This window comes from Abramis brama, assembly GCF_963993115.1.
Source record: "Abramis brama genome assembly, chromosome: 4".
Taxonomy (NCBI): Eukaryota; Metazoa; Chordata; class Actinopteri; order Cypriniformes; family Leuciscidae; genus Abramis; species Abramis brama.
In genome coordinates, this window is record NC_139966.1 from 8,074,372 (window position 1) to 8,095,064 (window position 20,693).

Genomic DNA, 20,693 nt, shown 5'->3' on the forward strand with positions numbered 1-20,693 from the left:
ATGAATGAAAGTTAGAAATATGGGTCTTTTATAAAGTGAATTTTACGTAAAATGCAGTTTTTTGTAAAAAGCCTATTTAAATAAATATTTATTTATTTAAAGAAATTTAAAATATATCATAAATCTTCCCAAAACTGCAGAAATGTTGAGTAAAAACATTAATAAATAGTGTAAAATTACATTTGTAAAAAAAAAAAAAACTATTATTCTGTTACAAAATTAAATGTTATTGTCTGGGGTCCCTGGGACAAAGATAACTAGTAACCCCACCACCCACCCACACACACACACACACACACACACACACACACACACACACACACACACACACACACAAAAAGCGTGTGAAGAGGACTTTTATTTTGGTCTGTTGGTATGACGTCATAAGGCTGCGCTGCATCTGTTGTGATTCGGCTGAAGAAGAAAGGTTTGTGTGCAAACTATTCACGCAATTTCATAGTTTTAACAAGAACGGTTAAATGAATGTTTGATTGTTGAATGTAACAATTTAAAGCTTTATCTAACATAATGATAACTTTTACTAATCAGCTTCTAATGCTAGTTTAGAGTGTTTTTAGTCTAATCAGATCATTAAGTTCATTAACTCTCTCTCTCTGACTGACTCTTACCAGTGAACTGAACTACTGAACTAGATCTGATTGACACACACTCAGGGATTTAGTTTTGAGTGTTTTTCTTTCTGTTAATTATTCTCATCTTAAATAGGACAAACAGAAAAACTCCTGGTGAAGCGGCTGAGATCCATGTTACACTCTGTTATAAAGATGGCTTTTATAAAAGAGGAGAGTGAAGATATAAAGATGGCTTTTATAAAAGAGGAGAGTGAAGATATAAAGATGACGTTTATTAAAGAGGAGATTGAAGACTTCAAGATTGAAGAAACATTCAGTGTGAAACAAGAAGAAACTGAGGAACAAACAGGTCAGTTTCATTCTCAAAGCTGATCTCAGTCATTTGATCCTTATTGAAATGTCCAGCTCTACAGAAATGAGTGATATATTTTTGAAGAGTGTCCTAATTAAAGTTAAAGTAGTTTTATTTGAAATGGTGTGGGTTGCCTCATGTGGACAGACATGTTGAGATCACATGACTAGACAAATGTATTTTTCATAATTTTTTTTTAGATTAAATTATATTACTCATAAAAAATATATATAGGCTACTTAAAAAAACTGATTTGGGTCAATGACGTATAAGGATTTTCGACAGGCCAATTTTAAAATGCAAAAAAAAATAATAGCCTAGGCTACCTGTTGCAATTGTTCAAACATTGTTCAAACAACTTTAAGGAGAACTCGGCAACGCTAGCGAACTCTAGTCTCTTCTTCGCTGATTTTCTCTAGTCACTTCTTCGCTGATTTTCCCTTTTGTTGTCGCATGTTTTCCCCACGAGCTCCCCCTACAGCTGTGGGGCGTATATTTCACAACACAGTCATAAAAAACTCACTTGCGGCGGCCTCCTCCCCCTCTCTACCGCTGCTCATGTGCGTTTGTTATGATCGGAGAAAGCCAACTGTATCGTGTGGAGCTATGTCTACCGAGGTGGGTAATACATCATACATGCGTGTGTGTTTATGTCGAATTGCCGTAAAGCAATTTGTGTTTCGCGCTCGTTCTCGCGAGACTTCCAATTTCTGTCTTGCCGGGACGGTAGTCCCCAAGTTGCAAGGTTGGTTTTCCACCTGGGAACGCTGGGGGGAGCGGGGAAAGTCACCAATATCACCAGAACAGGTTGTTTAACCATCCAAATGATTTCTAGACAGTTTTATTAAGTTAAACAAGCTACCAAGTTCTCCTTTAAAGGGATACTCAACTTTAAAATGAAAATTCTGTCATCATATACTCACCCTCATGTTGTTTCAAACCTGTATGAATTTCTTTCTTCTGCTGAACAGAAAGGAAGATATTTAGAAGAATTCAGTAACCAGACAGTTTCTGGTCTCATTGACTTCCATAGTAGGAAAAAAATATAGGCCTACTATGTAAGTCAATGAGACTAGAAACTGTCTGGTTACTAGGGCTGTATTCTCCCAGTCGATTAGTCGATTATTTGGTCGATACGTTCTTGCTCGACCAAAATTCTGATTGATCGATTTTTTGCCGCGTTCATTTCATCAGTTTTTACCTATTTTTTACAGTCTATTTTTTTGCCGCGTTCATTTCATCAGGTGGAAAGCACTAATTGCTAATGGGGGTGTTTTCAGAGCACCCCTGTTTCACAGGTAACAGTCTGTCTTCAGAACACCCCCCTTGTTTTCACTTCTTTTGGATTAGCCCGACCCACTGGAGAAGAGAGATTGAAGAAAGTAGGCTACTAGAAGGTTTGCTGAATATTATTACTTGATCTGGTTTGTTTAATAAACATTCTTTTTTTATTATAGTGGACGTGCCTTTTGTGTTTAAGAGTAAAAGCTTTAAGTTAATAGTCTATTCGTGTGTCAGCCGCGAAGCTGAGCTCCTATGTTCAGCCTCGCTCTGTGCGAGCTCAGCTGCAGTGAAATGACATGTCTGTCAGTTATAATAATACATATGACAAAAACAATTGTCTAAATTATGTTGCATATTCCTCAAAAGTTCTTGTGATGATATCACTAGTTGACAACATAGTACTATTTTCAGAAATCATAGGCTATGATATTGCGCGCAGATGCACGTGATGCAACGCTGCAGAGCCGACAGACTCGTGTGTCAGACTCATTTCAGTGCAAAATAATTAGGTCAAAAACGATTTAATATACTGCAAACAGCCTACTAGTTTTTTATGTTTATTTATAATTCATTTAGGCGGACAACAAGGCTACCAAGTACTGCGCACAGTGCGCAGCTAACTTTTTTTTAGTCGATTTTTAGTCGAAAATTTCAGGACTTCAGTCGACCAAGATTTTCTTTGGTTGATTACAGCCCTACTGGTTACTGAATTCTTCTAAATATCTTCCTTTCTGTTCAGCAGAAGAAAGAAATTCATAAAGGACTGAGACAACATGAGGGTGAGTATATGATGACAGAATTTTCATTTTGAAGTGGAGTATCCCTTTAAAGGCACAATATGTCACTTTTTTTGCTTTAAAAATAGCAAAAATCACTATATGTTATATATTTTTTTTAGTTGTGTAATTACATTATCCCGACTGTTTCCAACAACTTTCAAACCAGGAGAAATTTGTAATTTAATTCGAAGACACGTCCCGTTTCTTTATTTCCGTTTTGTCACCGTCAATGGCGTCATATCCGCGTTTTCCCTGGTTTCCGCTCGTACTGCCATAGCAACCAAAGCCCTCTGATAGTAACCAAGGCGACAGACGTGGACAACTGTGTAGTTCGCAATGTCTATTTGCACGCTGTTGTTGTTTCGTTCAAACATTATGGACCATGGCAAGCAGACTTTGGATAAAAAAGGATTAACTAAAACGAGAACCAATATCAGCGTGGTGTTTTCGGGATGTCGAGAGCTCCCATAGACAGTATATAAATGAGAGCTCCACGTCCGAGACTTCGACCGCTCCTACATGTACTTTATTAAACAGGTGAGCACATTTACATAAAACTAATCAATGTTATATAGTTCAACAATGATAAAATGTTAGAATATGATCAGTATGTTATTCTAATGTTGATCTAGCTTACTGCTAGTCTCATACAGACAAACTAACACATAGAATAACATAAATTTCAACACATTCAAATGCAGTTTAGTGTGATAGTGTAATGTTAGACCAAGTGAAACAGCACTGCGTTACCTCACAAGTTTAATTTGTCTAATAAACTGACCTGTGAGTTGTAATTCTGCACTTGTGTGTAGTTCAGTAGAATGAAATGTCCATATTCCTTTTATATCCGCGGGACTCGCGTCGTGTGTGGAGCTGATAGCTGTCTCTTAGCAATCCCGAGTCGACCTGCTTCATATCACAGTCATGATAAAAGCATCGATGTATTTACTCACCCATAACCATTATTAGATCGGTCGGCTTGATGTTGACGACAAGATCCATAGTTCTTAGCAAATGTTGCGTCATCAAACTACACCTTTGTTATTGTAAGAGGTTAGCGACCCCTAGCGGCGAAAAAAATTACATACTGTACGTTTAAGGATGTTGTGTACACAAATTTATATAAAAATTTTAATAGTGATTTTAGTTTTTCTTCATCTAGATGAATTGGCCATAGCCTTAAAAAATCTTAAAATTAATTAATTTCCTTAACATGTTTAACAGTTTTTAGTTCTAAGTACTTAGTAATTAAAGTGTTTAGAAACAAAGTATTTGCATTTCTTTTGAGTTTTTGTAAATGATGATCTCATTTTTTTCCCTATAATTTTAGAGTTGCCTTCTTAAATGTAGTTAACAGACTTATTTTCCTGTAAATCACATAAAACTGATAAACATGTTTTAAAACTGATAAACATGTGTGTGTGATACACACACACACACACACACACACACACACACAATCCATGCTTGTTTCATTGAGTTATGGGCTGAAACGTCACATCAAAACAACATAGCATCACTGCTACTGCTACTTCATTGGTGCGCCTGTGCAACTTCATGTGTTAAAAGTCTATGAGGAATCTCTGTTTCCTTTTTTATTTTTTCTATATGTTTATTCAAATCAATGGTCAATTACCTTAATGTGGTGGGAACGGAGTAGCCTGACTGACAATTGTGAAACTGTGAGTTTAAAGCCCTGTTAACCAACTGGTGTTTTCTCTTCTTTTTGGGGGGGTTTGTATTAGGTTTTAGTTGTTTAAGATAAAACGAAACTGGAGAACTGTTTCACTTCCTGTAAAATGTAACACCCTTGATTCTCCAATAAAAAGATTTACACAAAAAAAAGAAGTCTATGAGGAATATCTTTAGATCCGAGTGATGGGTTATGGTGAGTATCTTAACAATCTCTTGAAAATAATGATGTGCAATTTTCCACAATTTATGCATGCTTCATTGAGTTATGAGTTAAAACGCGACATAAGTGCTACATCTATATTCAAGGCTCTGTGTGCGCCTGTGGGGGTTCGTGTGTAATAACTCCATTAGGAATATCTTTAGATCTGAGTGATGGATTATGCTGAGTTTGGGCTCTTTTTAATCGTGATAGTCTGCTGAAAATAATGATGTACAGTTTTCTACAATCTGTGCATGCTTTGTGAAGTTATGAGCGAAAACCAAACGCGAGTGCTTCAGTATATACTTGGCTAGGTGTGTCTGTGGTATTTTCTGTGTTAGAACGCCATGAGGAATATCTTTAGATCTGATTGATGGAATATACTGAGTTTGGGCTCTTTTTAATCGTGAGCTGCTGCTGTAAATAACGTTGTGCCATTTTTCATGATCAATGTATGTTTTATGAAGATACGAGTAAAAAGGCCAAGTCTAAGCTACCTTGCTTGGCTACATGAGTCTGTGGATTTTTTTGTTGTTAGAACTCCATGGGGAATATCTTTAGTTCTGAGTGATGGATTATGTTGAGTTTGGATTTTAATTGTAAGCATCTGCTGTAAATGATGTCATTTTCCTCAATCGGAGCATATTTCTTGAAGTTACGAGCGGAAATGTGTCTAAAATTCAGCATCCATATATGGTTTTCATATGGGTCTCTTGAAGGCCTTCTTTTACAAAAACCTTGCTCAAGGTTTAGTAAAAAGCCTGAAACAATTATGCTTGTTGTATTCTACTCATTGAGACCTTTCAAATGACATATGACAGGACTATCTGAGCTGTATGATGTATTTGACATATTGCAGTACGTAATACAAAAAAGTAGTTTATAAATTATGAAAACATTTTTCTATTTATCAGCAAATAACTCAACACTACTTAGGAGTTTATCAAATTGGCTACATTCATTATAAATTTCAGATTCTAAGCTTTCAAATAACACCTATTTTAAAGGTGGGGTATGTGATTCTCTTTTTTGGCCATTTTTTCAAAATCACTTGAAATCCTATTCCTAACCCACTTACAGCCACTGAGTTAGAAGCACTGAAATGAAAATTAAGCAATTTAATCATCTGTGGAACGGGCAGGACTCGAAAAACTCCAGCCAATCATTTCCAAGACCACCTAGAATCATTGGACAGTAAGTGTGTCAATCAAACGGTCGTACCATACCCCCCTCCCCCCATCCATGTCCATGTTCTTCGAATGGGTGGAGTCAAAGGAAAGAAGGTAGGACCATTTGAGTTGTGTATTTTCAAAACCTGCCAGCCATTTTCCAAATCACATACCCCACCTTTAAGTTGATCAAGGTAATATTTTTGAAAAATATTATGATTATTTATTTCGCAGCTAGGTGGCGCCTGCGGGGGGTACACTCTGTTTTAGAGTGATAACTCAGCAGTTGATCAAAGTGATTAGATGCTTTAAGAGAGCGCGCGCTATTGACGTCAACTCGATAAAACTTGTCGTCTTGCGACCTTGTGAGTCACTCTCCATTTTAGAGACTGACAGCAGCTGTCATTTAACCCTCTGGGGTCTGAGGTGTTTTTGGGGTCCTTGAGATGTTTTGACATGCCCTGACATTTGTGCTTTTTTCAGTTGCTTATAAACACATTAATGGCAAAGGTGTAATTACACTCTATTTAGCACAAACAGGGCTTCCATAATATGTGAGCAACATGTATGTACATGTTTTCATTTTTATAATCAAATAATCAAATAATATATTTTTCCACAAATTGTGCTTGCAAATTGTATAACATCCAAGGAAAACATGTCTAGTAATTGTGCAGTTAATTCTCATACTTTATTTTCAGTTTTGGAATATGTATCCTCTCCCCAAATTTGTCACTAATAAAACACAATAAAAATTATTTAAAGAAAAGGCTTATATTTACCTTTTAATAGTTTGTTTACATCTACCTTGTAAATATTTTTTTTTTATTAAAAAGGTTACAATTACAACAACAATTCAAGTGTAATCTTTCTTTGTAAAAACTAAAGTATACATTTTATCATACATATTTCAAAGTTAAGGATTCATTACTTTGAATATAGCCTACATTGGAACAAACACTATAATAACATTATTATTATTATTTGATTACTTTATTTTTGACAAAACATACTATATTTAACATATGAGCAAAAATTGGCAAACAAAAGCTTATTTGAGGTGGTAGATATTTTACAGTAAAAATTTATAATCTATCCAAAACTAGTCAACGAAATGTTGTCTTTCATATGTCTGTAACATATGTCTATGGTTTTTATTATAGGGAATATAAATGGTAATTTGCAGTTTAATACGTTGCTTATACAAATGCATTTTATTTCAACATATTTCAGTCGATTTTTACTCATCTCAGTATAGCAATACAGTTTGCTAAAAGCGGATCATTCATTCACACACAGAAACGCGATTCAAATTTAAACCGTCTTTTTGCGAGTTGTGGTAAACAGTGCACATCTCTGCCGTTCATTCATTCACACACACACAGAAACGCGATTCACTTGAGAATGAAAAAAAACTTACTACAGTATTCCTCAGCTCAGCTGGATCTGTTGCTTCTCGAAATACCAGCACTTCTGAGGTACATTTTTCATTATTATTACGATAGTATTATTCCTCACAGCGCTGCGAGACGGTGTAAACAAGTACAATGATCTGATTAAACTTGATGTGTTTTCTTGAGCTGATATGGGGGTGTTCACAGGTTTGCGTGGATCGCCTCAGATCATTTGCGTTTGAATAGCGCGCGCTCTCCGTGGGTGGGATCACATTAAAAATAATGAGCTGAGATGAGAACGACTGACATCTCTCTCTTTTCATACAGATTACATAAACAGAGAATATTTGATTTAGTTTTGAATTAGATAATTTAAAAGTACACACTTGAATGATTATAAAGATATATTGCTCATGCTTGGGTGCATAGTATTCGCTGAGTTTTAAGTTTAGAGACGTGCTCCAAAAAAAAGTTCACCGAGACGGACAGGCAGAAAGCACACCCTGTTTATTTTCTTTATTTTACAAAAACACAATCTATTTTTTCGCTTGTAAGTGGACACATAAAAAATTTGACATTTAACAGTTTATTTTTTCATATTTCTTAAGTCTGTATGACCATAAATGACAGAGTTTATTTTGCTGCTATGTGAAAACACGATTGTCGACCCCAGGGGGTTAATCCGTCACTGCAGGTCTCAGTTGCGGCTTCATGTCAGTGACGTTACTTTGCAGCGGTAGAGTTACACTCACAGGACACTGCACTTATTCGCAATCACAGAAGTTCATTATTTGCTTGTGCTGTAAAGCTTTGCCGGGTAAACATTTCATTGGCGTTCTGTTCTGACATGATGCACTTTTTCTGAGCGCGTACGTACTAGGGATGTCCCGATACCACTTTTTCACTTCCGATACGATACCGATTAGGGGTGGGAGAAAAAAATCGATGCATTGCGATTCTCTCTTCAACGATTCTGGATCGATTCGGAGAATTTCAGAAACGATTCTGAGCTTAGTTTTTAACCAGATGCGCGATGACGCTGAGTTTGCTTTAGAAACACCCGTAATCTGCTTGCTTCCAATTCACACACATACACTACTCGAACTTTCCGTAAAATAATCTTTCATAAAGTTCGGAAAGGTTGAAGCGAGTTACAAGGACATTCACAGGCTTCATTGCACCGGATGTGCTGTAGATAAAGAATCGTTCTGGAATCGGATCGTGGATTCAAAGACCTTGAGATATGTTTGTTAATTGTACCTGAATTAATTTAAAATTAATTTGCTATATTTCAGATCAATATATTTGATTTCTTAAAATTTTAATTAACTTTAACTTTATTCTCATCTGAATTATAAATAATTTATTTCTGTGTAAAATAATACTACCATTTAAACACATTTGATTTTCTTTTTTAATCAATGTAGAATGTGTAACTTAAATAAACAGATTAGTGCTCTGTTTTAGGACAAGAAATGAATACCAATGCAATATGATGATTGTCCAAAAGATGAGATAATTGTTGCTTTAAACAGCTGTGTAACAGTTGTAGGTTACAGTTTGACAAAAGCACAGTGTTGTGTTTTATACAAATATAAGTAGGCTTTGCAGTTTTAATGATGTTGAACAAAATGGAGTATGTTTTTATGTTTCCACTGTTCGATCGCGCCTGTGCCTCTCTCTCTCTCTCTGACACACACACACACACACACACACGCACACCAGCATTGCAATCTTGACATCGCAGTCTGTTCATTATGCTGCGTTCACACCAAACGCGAATAGAGCATCAAATTCGCGTCTAGTTCGACGCTTGAACATTTTGAATCCATTCGCTCGTCCAAAGCGAATAGGACGCGCCAAGCGTTTGATGCGAAATAGACGCGCGTTCAGAGCTAAGGCGGGGCTAGATTAGGTGTCCCTAAAGAACCCGCATATGTCTATGCGCGTATCTAACAGTAGTTCCGCATTACATTAGTTAATGTGCACGCGAGTTTTATTCATTTTTTATACCGTGTATTCTCTGTGTAAATCAATGCACTGAACCGTGACGCACGTACTGTTTCGGTTCAATACGAATACATGTAGGCCTACCGTTCCACCCCTAGGTATCGGATCATATTTTTTTCTCCCCTCCGATCTCCGATCTAGCGTTCTGGGCCAGTATCGGCATGATACCGATGACGTGGATCGGATCGGGACATCCCTAGTACGTACGCCCGAAGAATCCTTTCTTCTTATGAAATATTATGATGTACTCTGGAAGTGATTTTATTTATTTATTTTTAACAGGATTCTTTGATGAACAGAAACTGTAGAAAAGCATTTATTTGAAACCGAAATCCTTTTTATAATGGTTTTTATAATGGTATAAATGTCTTTACTGTCTATTTTGACCAATTTAATGAATGATTTTCAATTTAAAATGGTAATAATCCACATTATTATAAACAATTAGACTACATTGTATTTGATTGGGGTGGTGAGGGACCTGTAAAATGAGTGGGGGAAGTATGGGACCACTTTGTGAACCATAGGTATAAATGTTGCTATATGTGTCGTTTAATGCCATTAAACTGGAGTTAACTTGTATTTGTCTCTGTTCACCTTAGGCCTGATGCTGCTGAAAATAGAAAGTCAAGTATTGAATGGAAAAGATCATGAAGACCTAACTGAAGAAAAATCTTTAAGTTGCTCGCAGACTAAAAAGACTTCCACACTAAAAAGAGGTCAGAAGACAGGAACTAGACCTTTCACCTGCTCTCAGTGTGGAAAGAGTTTCAATCATAATGGAAACCTTAAAAAGCACATGAGAACTCACACTGGAGAGAGGCCTTACACCTGCCAAAATTGTGGAAAGAGTTTCACTGAAAAATGGAATCTTAAAGTCCACATGAGATTTCACACTCTAGAGAAGCCTTACACCTGCCAACAGTGTGGAAAAGGTTTCACTGAACATGAAAAATTTAAAGTCCACATGAGAATTCACACTGGAGAGAAGCCGTTCACCTGCCAACAGTGTGGAAAGAGTTTCTCTGTAAAAGGACACCTTAGAAGCCACATGAGAATTCATACTGGAGAGAAGCCGTTCACCTGCCAACAGTGTGGGAAAGGTTTCAATCAAAATGGAAACCTTAAAAAACACATGAGAATTCACACTGGAGAGAGGCCTTACACCTGCCTAAATTGTGGAAAGAGTTTCACTAAAAAATGGAATCTTAAAAGCCACATGAGAATTCACACTGGAGAGAAGCCTTACACCTGCCAACAGTGTGGAAAAGGTTTCACTGAACACGAAAAATTTAAAGTCCACATGAAAATTCACACTGGAGAGAAGCCGTTCACCTGCCAACAGTGTGGAAAAGGTTTCAATCATAATGGAAACCTTAAAAAACACATGAGAACTCACACTGGAGAGAGGCCTTACACCTGCCAACAGTGTGGAAAGGGCTTCGCTGATAAAGGACACCTTAAAGGCCACATGAGAATTCACACTGGAGAGAAGCCGTTCACCTGCCAACAGTGTGGAAAAGGTTTCAATCATAATGGAAACCTTAAAGGCCACATGAGAATTCACACTGGAGAGAGGCCTTTTACCTGCCAACAGTGTGGAAAAGGTTTCACAGGAAAGGGAACACTTAATAGACACATGAGAATCCACACTGCAGAGAAGCCTTTTACCTGCAAATTGTGTGGAAAAACATTCACTCAAAACAGAAGCCTTAAAGTCCACATGAGAATTCACACCGGAGAGAAGCCTTTTACCTGCAAATTGTGTGGAAAGGGCTTCGCCAATAAAGTAATCCTTAAAGGCCACATGAAAATTCACACTGGAGAGAAGCCATAGCCAACAGTGCGGAGAGAGTTTCAGATTTAATGTTAGACTTAATTGCCACATGAGAATTCACTACTAATAACAACATTACCTCAGAGTTCACACATGAGTGAGCCCTTACACGTGTCTTCAGTATGAAAAAAGGTTTCAGATAAATCAAAGAGACTTGAAATGTCAATTGCCAACTCATTCTGAAAATAATTGTAATGTACCTCAGTGAGAAAAGAATTAGAAAAAAAAATTAAATATGACAAGTTATGCAGATTTGGGGCCCTATTTATTTTCTTTTTGTGTGTGTTTTGGAAAATGCTCTAAAGCTTAACTGGCTCAGCAATTTAAGATGGCATCAGAAAATATGTATCTGCTTCTACCTTTTTGTTGCTTTGAAAACTTCATAAAGAGCTCGTTAAACTAATCTATTTGAATCAAGTGGTTTGGTATGTATTTTCTAAAGAGACTCGATCGCTTTTATGTGATGAACAGAATGAACCTCATTGGTTCTTGATTGAGCTCAAAAGTGTAGCATAACACAAGAATGATTCCCATTGGTTCTTGATGAAGCACAAAAGTGTAGCGTAACACGAGAATGAATTAATATTCATTAATTTGAATATTGGGACAAACACTATAATAACATCTTAGTTGATAATTCAATATACCTACTTTATTTTTGACAAAACATCACATACTATATATTTAACATGAGCAGAAATTGGCAAACAAAAGCTTATTTAATTTTACAGTAGTCTTTTTATAGTAAAAAAAACTTTATAATCTATCCAAAACTAATCAACAAAATCTTGTCTAAACAATCATATTTTGTCTGTAACATTGTTTTTATGATATATTAGCATATGAATGTTAATTTGCAGTTTAATACGTTGCTTATACGAAGACATTTTATTTAAACATATTTCAGTCGATTTTTACTCATCTTTATATTTTAAGTCTTTTTGCGGTTTACAGACATTATTGCATATTGCGATTAGAACAAAACATATAAGAGGAAAAAAGAAACTTAGCTACCTATTCCTCAGCTGGATCCGTTGCTCCTCGAAGTGAAACAAACCAGCACTGAGGTATTCTCAGGATTTTTATTATGATAGTATTATGTGAAATGTGAAAACGCTCTCCCTCCTTTGTGGACTTTGATATTCTAGGTACTACCAGAAGCCCAGAGTTTTGTGACCTTAAAGAGTGTGATGGATTGTAGGGGGACAGAATATCAGTTAAATACACAGGAGCTAAACCGTTTAGTGCCTTATAGGTCTGTAACGACTGAGACAAATCAGACACAATTATTTGTTGTAGTTAAATAATATTTAAAAACTCACTCTGGGATCTGTTGTCCCATTCCCGCAACAAGGGCAAGAAGGGTCTTTGGTTACCATGACTAGGTGTAATGTAATGTGTATTTAAAATGGGTCATTTGTGTAGTAGAAATGTGAAATTATTTTTGAATTTGGAGCCTTCTAGACTGAGAAAAGCCAGAAAATGTATTTGTGGCTCATGTGGATGAAAGACAACATCTCCCAGAATGCACTTGCTTCGCTGCCCTACAAGGCCACTCTCAAGCCATGACCCTACCGGTAAGAGAGCTCAGCTAAACAACAAGGCTATCTACTAGTGAGTCTCTGACAAGTCTGCCCGGGATTTCGAGATCGCCAAAAATGTCCGGCTTTTGCGTTCTACAGTCGCCATTCATCATGTTTACTGTGGCGAGGAGGACGAGACTGAGGGCCGCGGGAGAACGACACGAGGCCGGTGGCGTGATTACTGATGAGCGACACCTGTGAGACGCACTCGTATCTCTCACGGAGGAGCAAGAATTTTCTTAGCAATGTTAAAACGCACATCAACCGATCACTTGTTTAGCGTTCATGTAAACACTACATTCAGATTCACCAATCGGAATGAATTCAGTTAGATTGAAACAAAAGGTGTGCATGTAAACAATGAATGACGACTGCAGAAAACAAAAGCCGAATCCCGGACATTTTGTACAATCTTGATGGCCGGACATGTCTGGGAAAAAGAGGATGGTAACCCCTACTACTCTGCCTTTTCCACAGAACAAGAGCCTGCTAGCTTAGCTTCCAAAAAAAGATGGCTGACACTATTTGTACATTATGTGAGTGAGATCCCACCCTCTATGGGCGGGTTGAAAACATGCTGGACAGCCCCTACTACTGGCTGTAGTTTTTAGCCTTTGGCCAAAAAATCCTCTGAAATGATGATTTTTGCGTCATCGAAGGATTTTTTACAGACAAAAAATACATACATCTCTCGTCTCAGGGGGATATGAGGGAGGGAAGCATGGTAATTTGAAAATACTACAGGTTTTCTACTGATACAAAGCTTAATCCTTAATCCTGAAGTATCCCTTTAAAGTGCTCATACTATGCTTTTTGGCTTTTTCCCTTTCCTTTATTGTGTTATATATATTTTTTTGTGCATGTTAGAGGTTTACAAAGTGAAAAAGCCCAAAGTCCACCCCAAAGGGACTTACCATGTCCCACAGAAAACACTGTTCACCATCTGGGGTGCGTTTCCCGAAAGCATCGTTAGCCAACTATGGTCGCAAGTTCCCTCGTTACCAATAGAGTTAAATGGACATTGCGATGAACTTGCGACCATAGTTGGCCAACGATGCTTTCGGGAAACGCACCCCTGCTCTATTGTAGTCCAGCCTTTACTTCAGAGACAAATGTGCTCACTTTGTAACACGTTATAATGCTCGCCTAGCTGCAAAACATAATGTTGTATGTAACTTTGAAATGTGTTTTACCTATTTTGATACCAATGTGAATCAGCAAAAATGGAAATGTCACTTTTTTAGAATATTCTATTTTAAAGATAATTGATAAAATCCACAAAAGTTTACGGGTGTTTATTTTAAAGTGGCCAAACAATGTGTTTTATTCTTGTTTTGCATATTCACATTTTTATAAATGCCACATCTGATGCAGATTCTGTTTTCTCTGCAGTGGGAAAAAATATTTTTTGTTGATACTAGTCAATTTGATTGGTAAAAGCCATGTAGTGACTTAAAAATGACTATATGGGTCATTTTTATGAGTCGCTCGTTGTGTGAGGTGAGTGAATCGCCCGCTGTGTGAGGATAGTGAGTCGCTCGTTGCGTGAGGAAAGTGGACAGCGCTTTTCTGGAGACCACGATGATTGGTCAAAGTTGCTGAAAAGTTTTGGTGATTGGTCAAAATTGCAAGTCGCACTGAATTCACAGGGATTTGTTGAAGTTGCGTTAATAGTTGCGATCGCAACATCGCGAAATCCTGGAGGGACTGCTTGCCTTTGGTCCCCCAGTGGCTAGAAATGGCGATAGGTGTAAACCAAGCCACGTAGGCTCACTATTGGCGTCGCTGGTCATGTGTGTGATGCGTGTGACACACAACACAGAAGCGCTGCGCTGTTTCACTACGTGAACTCACTCGAGGCCCAGAGAGAAGGAAATGAATAGTGGAATAAAGTCGTTTGTTTGTTTTTTTGCGCACAAAAAGTATTCTCGTCGCTTGATAAACTTAAGATTGAGCCACTGGAGTCACTTGGACTATATTAACGATGTCTTTAATGCATTTTCTGGGCCAGCAAGTTTCAAACCCTTAGAAGCCTATGGAGGAGTGATCCAGCTCTCAGATTTAATCAAAACTATCTTAATTTGTGTTCCGAAGATGAACGAAAGTCTTACGGGGTTGGAACAACATGAGGGAGAGTAATTACTGAATTTGGTTTCACCCAACATTAAGCATACACAGACTTTGAGGTATACTGTACATTTGATCACTCTCTCCCTGTCCATCCCAGACACACACACACGTTTTTTCACTCACTCACTGTCCTACGTTATGACACACGTTACACTATACAGAAGGTCTGTATACCCAAGTTGCTCCCAAGTTCTTGAAGGGATTCAGGACAATTCGATGCACATTTGATTTGAGGGCATTCATCACTTGCCATTTTTCTTTTGCTGGATGTCTATTGTCTATTGAAATATCAATAAAAAAAATTTCAATACAATGCACATTGAATTTGTAATTTCTCCAACTTTTAAATTGTGAGCCTGACATATTACATTTATTATTATTAGCACTCCATGTTCAAAGATTTACTAGCTGTCAGTTCATTTCTTATATGCTGCTGTATAGTGGTTGTTAGTTGTAACTCTAAAAGTATGGGGAACTTCTTAATTAATGTCTGTTTAGTAATTCATATGTTATCCTTTATTTGCTTTCCAGAAGCCATATTTGAGCACACACACACATACATGTAGATTCCTTTAAATGTTAAGGGGAAGATTAAAAAAGAGAAACTGGATCTGTGAATTCTCACAGAATCACAACTGAATTCATATCTTGCTACTCAGTCAGAATCTTCTTATCCCTGTCGCTGTCACAATAATCATATATGTAATGTTTTAGGCCTATTGGCAGACATCCGTTTAAAGGAATACTCCACCGTCTTTTCATATTAAACTATGTTATTCCCTTAACTAAGACGAGTTGATACATACCTCTCTCATCTCAGTGCGTGCACTCAATCGCTCTGGCGCTCGGCGAAACTTTGTTCACTCAGTTCATTCAATACGGGCCAAGCAGAGAAGCTACCAAACACCTCCACCTTTTCCCTATTTAAACACAGTTACTCGCGTAGTGTAACTCGACCTAGGACGGTGACACAAAACAAAACGTTGCGCTTTTCTAAGCGTGTAAAATGGATAACTATATTGTATGGCGGAATACCATAGCAAGTGCTTGTAAGCACTTCGACTTGGCGGAGTAATATCTTCACTCGTGAAAAATCCTCTCACCGGCCCCCGCTCCCTCTGGTGAAGATATTACTCCGCCAAGACGAAGTGCTTACAAGCACTTGCTATGGTATTCCGCCATACAATATAGTTATCCATTTTACACGCTTAGAAAAGCGCAACGTTTTGTTTTGTGTCACCGTCCTAGGTCGAGTTACACTACGCGAGTAACTGTGTTTAAATAGGGAAAACGTGGAGGTGTTTAGTAGCTTCTCTGCTTGGCCCGTATTGAATGAACTGAGTGAACAAAGTTTCGCCGCGCGCCAGAGCGATTGAGTGCACGCACTGAGACGAGAGAGGTATGTATCAACTCGTCTTAGTTTAGGGAATAACATAGTTTAATATGAAAAGACGGTGGAGTATTCCTTTAAAATGTAGGCAATGGCATATAAAGAACCTTTTCTCCATATCCACTTCAGTTTCTCAGCTTGCACTCTAGTAACATTTGTGTGGTCCAGGTAGCTTTGCATAAAAAATGTTTGTCATTCGCAAGGCTACTTTTACTTTTAAACTTTAAGTAGATTTCCAAGCCTGTACTTTGTTACTTTTACTTGAGTAAATAAGTTTAACAGTACTTCTACTTTTACCAGAGTATTTTTTAACACAAGTATCTGTACTTCTACTTGAGTACGGGAAGTGAGTACTTTTCCCATCTCTGATGATGTCATACGGGGAAAGGTTACCTCCCCTTTCTCTGCTTTGCCCGTCCATGAGAAAATGAGCTACGACCGGGCAGCGCGATATTGGTTTTTCCTCGAGAGACATCATGGCTTGCAAACGAGTGAAGCATGGCAGACACTCAGTGTTTGGCTGTACAAATGAACACAAAAGTATTTTTTTAGTTCCTTCATCACAACAGCACCTGTCCGAAAAGGTAGATGTGAAAATGGCAGAGGTCTGACTAATATAGTGGCGCTGGTTAGTGTCTATAGCTGATATATATATGACAGAGGGGACCAGCAGGTGTTGAGTAGAGGTAAATCTTCAGGAGTAAATCACGGTTTATGTGTAACATGACTTCAATATATGTGGTCATGGAGAACTTTATCATTAAAAAATGAGCCGACCTACAAAGATTACTGATATAGATGCTAATACAGCTTTAGAACTATAGCAAATCAGAGCAACATGAAAAGCCAACAACATAGGCTAGCATTAGCTACATGATGATAACTGTAACAGCATACATAAACAATCCAACTAAAGTACCGTATCAAGTCAAGTCAAGTTTATTTATATAGCGCTTTTCACAATACAAATTGTATCAAAGCAGCTTCACAGTATTAAATTAAAATAATACATCAATGTTTGTTTCTAGTGGAAAACGTCCACGTTTGATAATGCTGATCAATAGTATTGTTGATTGATTAATTACATTAAATATCCCCAAATATCCCCAACTGAGCAAGCCAAAGGCAACAGTGGCAAGGAACCGAAAAACTCCATCAGGTGACCTAATGGAGAAAAAAAAAAACCTTGGGAGAACCCAGGCTCAGTCGGCGGCCAGTTCTCCTCTGGCGTTTATGAACTAGAGGTCGGATCCAGACACAATATTTTAAACTAACCATTCGGAGACGTCCTGCTGTAGCCGCTGAGTTGCAACATCTGGTGCTTCTCCATCCGGATCAGATTCTGGGTCAATCTGGAAAGCCTGAACGACTTAGCGCATGGTACCGTGGCCGCAAGCTGGTCAAGCCACACCCCCACCCTCCACCTGGCCCCGCCTCTCTCCTCCTCATTAGCATTTAAAGCTACAGACACAGAAATGGCACGTCTGTAATTCTGCACCAAGGCTGAATTTCGGGAAAGAGACTTCAGATACAGTATAAGGGGACCACTAAGGCCAATATAAAGCATCCAAAAAGCAGCATGTCATGGGCCTTTAATAAATTTAATAAATACAAGTTAATGCTGTTCATTGAACTTTATATTCATCTGAAACTGTTCTGGTCAGACGTTTCATTTAACATGTGATCAGGCAAAGGTGGCAAGAGCGTGAGCAACTCTGGAGGAAGCTTTTAAGAAAATTAAACACACCAATAAATCCACTGGACGAGGTTTATGTGGACCTCATAAAGTGAGTGTTCACCACCAAAAATTAAAATTTTCTAATTACTTACCCTCAGTTGTTCCAAACCTGTATGAGTTTCTTTCTTCTGTTCAACACAAGAGAAGATATTTAGAAGAATGTCAGTAACCAGACAGCAAAATAAAGTAATTCATACAGGTTTGAAAAAGCTGTAAGTAATGACAAAATGTTCACATTTAAGGTGTGATAGAGTTCACAATGTTGAGCAGATCGATGTTGTTCTGTCATTTTCTTCATGGTCACTTCATAATTTACAAGAAACTGTTTTTCATTTTTATAATCATTGTTCAAAAGTTTTTAAAGTTCTGTTCTTGCCTATGTATTGAAAATTAAATGGAGATTTGTTTTCTTACATTTTCTTTAAAAATAAAAGCATGTTTTAGAAGTGTCAGATCATACAGTTTTAATGTTTTGTAACATTGAACAAAAATGTTGTCATTGTTAAGACACTTTATACATTGTCACTGAATTCCATATACAAAATGAAGAAGTCCTTCAATGTTTCTGTTTACATTGTTTAAAGTGCAATAAATGGAGAAGTGAACAATAGTTTTTTTTTTTTAAGTAATAAAATAGTTTCGTCCATTACAGAAGATTGTTCAACACCTTTTGACATCACAAAAATGATAAATATTATCTGCTACAAAACTGACAACTTAAGAAAAAAACTAAAATCCTAAAATAGAGATATTTTTCAAAATAGTTACTTAATAATTATGAATGTGTTCTGGAAATGTGTCAGAAATGCGTACAATACAAGATTACAAGTTCAGGTTCGGTCCGTCTGAACACACCTCACACCAAAGGAAAACCTGATAATAATCTGCAGAACCACCAAGATAATCAGGACTTGATTTAGGATTGTGGGAACGAGAGAGACTGGCCCGAATATCTTGTGGTGTGTCGCCAGCATGAGCGCTGAGACGAGAGGAGTGTGTGTCTGTGTGTGTGTGATGGGTCGGAAATGGCTTTTAAGCCAGAAGCATCAATGTAAGGAGCTGAACCAGATCCATGTACAACAGCCGCATCGTCCCACACTGTGACTGATTCCTTGATTATCTTGTTCGTCAGCGTTATGCGTTCGAAACCAGCGAGCGTTATTGGACTATGACAAAAGATAAGAGACGCACAAGTAAGTTACTGGATTCATCTTTACACCTTAATTTTGTGGGCAAGCCACCCTTTTCCGACTGAGAACCATGGCCTCGGATTTTGGAGGTGCTGATTCTCATTCCCAGCCGATTCACACTCGGCTGCAAACCGCCCCAGTGAACGCTGAAGGTCCTGGTCTGATGGGGCCAGCATGACAACATCATCCGCAAAAAGCAGAGACGAAATCGTGTGGTCCCCAAACCTGACACCCTCCGGCCCCTGGCTGCGCCTAGAAATTCTGTCCATAAAAATTATCAACAGAACCGGCGACAAAGGGCAGCCCTGCCGAAGTCCAACATGCACGGGAAAACAGTCTGACTTATTGCCGGCAATGCGAACCAAGCTCCTGCTCCGGTCGTACAGGGACCGGACAGCCCTTAGGAAAGGGCCCCTGACCCCATACTCCCAGAGCACCCTCCACAGGACGCCGCGAGGACATGGTCGAATGCCTTCTCCAAATCCACAAAGCACATGTGGACTGGTTGGGCAAACTCCCACGAACCCTCCAGCACCCTGGAGAGGGTATAGAGTGAGTAAACCATAGACTGTAAAAAATATGGACAAAGCGTCTGTGACATCACCCATAGTCTTTCTGAAGAACAGTTTTGAGGCCGTTTATGGGGGGTATGGGCGGCGCCATCTTTAAAAATCTTATAGCATAGCAACCCATTTTATGTACGATATTTCAATACAAATGTTCAGAAAGGATACAGAGGTGGTATGATGTGTTGTGTCAGATCATGGCCGAGACGTCAAATTTCAGGAATTCCACTCGGCGCAGCCGAGTGGAATTTAGATCGTATCTAAATACGATCTAAACTAACGAGTTAGAAAAAAATTCACCCCCCTCACAGTTGTCAGGCACTCGGAACCTATCGAAAATAAATAAATAAAAGTCCATGGGACCAACCTGTAAAAACATGAATTTATGCTGTGAAAATGGACATTTTAACATGGGGGCTATGGACATTTGCTCCCTTTTGGGACCTCCCTCTAGCGGATTTTCGATGTATTGCAGTTTTTCGCACTTCCGGGTAGGCTTAATTTTTCAGATCAGAATGTTGCCGCTTGATCACAACAGATCATCAGAAGTGTGTGTGTGTGAGAGAGAGAGAGAGAGAGTGTGTGTGTGTGTGTGTGAGAGAGAGAGAGAGAGAGAGAGAGAGAGAGAGAGAGAGAGAGAGAGAGAGAGAGAGAGAGAGAGAGAGTGTGTGTGTGTGTGTGTAATGTAGCTGAACTCTTCATGTTCAATAAATCATCAGTGTCAGTTAAACTTAGTAGTTTAATCATCATTTACATGATCAACTCTAGAACTGTTCTGTCATGT

At 38.1% G+C, this 20,693-nt stretch overlaps 2 protein-coding genes across 5 annotated transcripts in view; one reads left to right on the forward strand and one right to left on the reverse strand.

The window, feature by feature from the left end:
* LOC311081602 (protein NLRC3-like) overlaps positions 1-20,693 on the reverse strand; it is a 649,618-nt gene that overhangs the window by 286,016 nt on the left and 342,909 nt on the right. The gene's annotated exons all lie outside the window — the stretch shown is intronic.
* Positions 364-11,725, forward strand: LOC311081609 (uncharacterized protein). 3 transcript variants are annotated; one of them, XM_084112177.1, is made up of 4 exons: positions 364-427; positions 727-942; positions 2,969-3,008; positions 10,078-11,725. In XM_084112177.1, the coding sequence occupies exon 4, from the start codon at positions 10,083-10,085 to the stop codon at positions 11,310-11,312; it is 1,230 nt and encodes a 409-aa protein (XP_083968303.1). In that variant the 5' UTR covers positions 364-427; positions 727-942; positions 2,969-3,008; positions 10,078-10,082; the 3' UTR covers positions 11,313-11,725. The 3 variants fall into 3 exon arrangements, with proteins under 3 accessions (XP_083968303.1, XP_083968302.1, XP_083968301.1); XM_084112176.1 differs by having other exon boundaries at positions 2,972-3,008; XM_084112175.1 differs by lacking the exon at positions 2,969-3,008.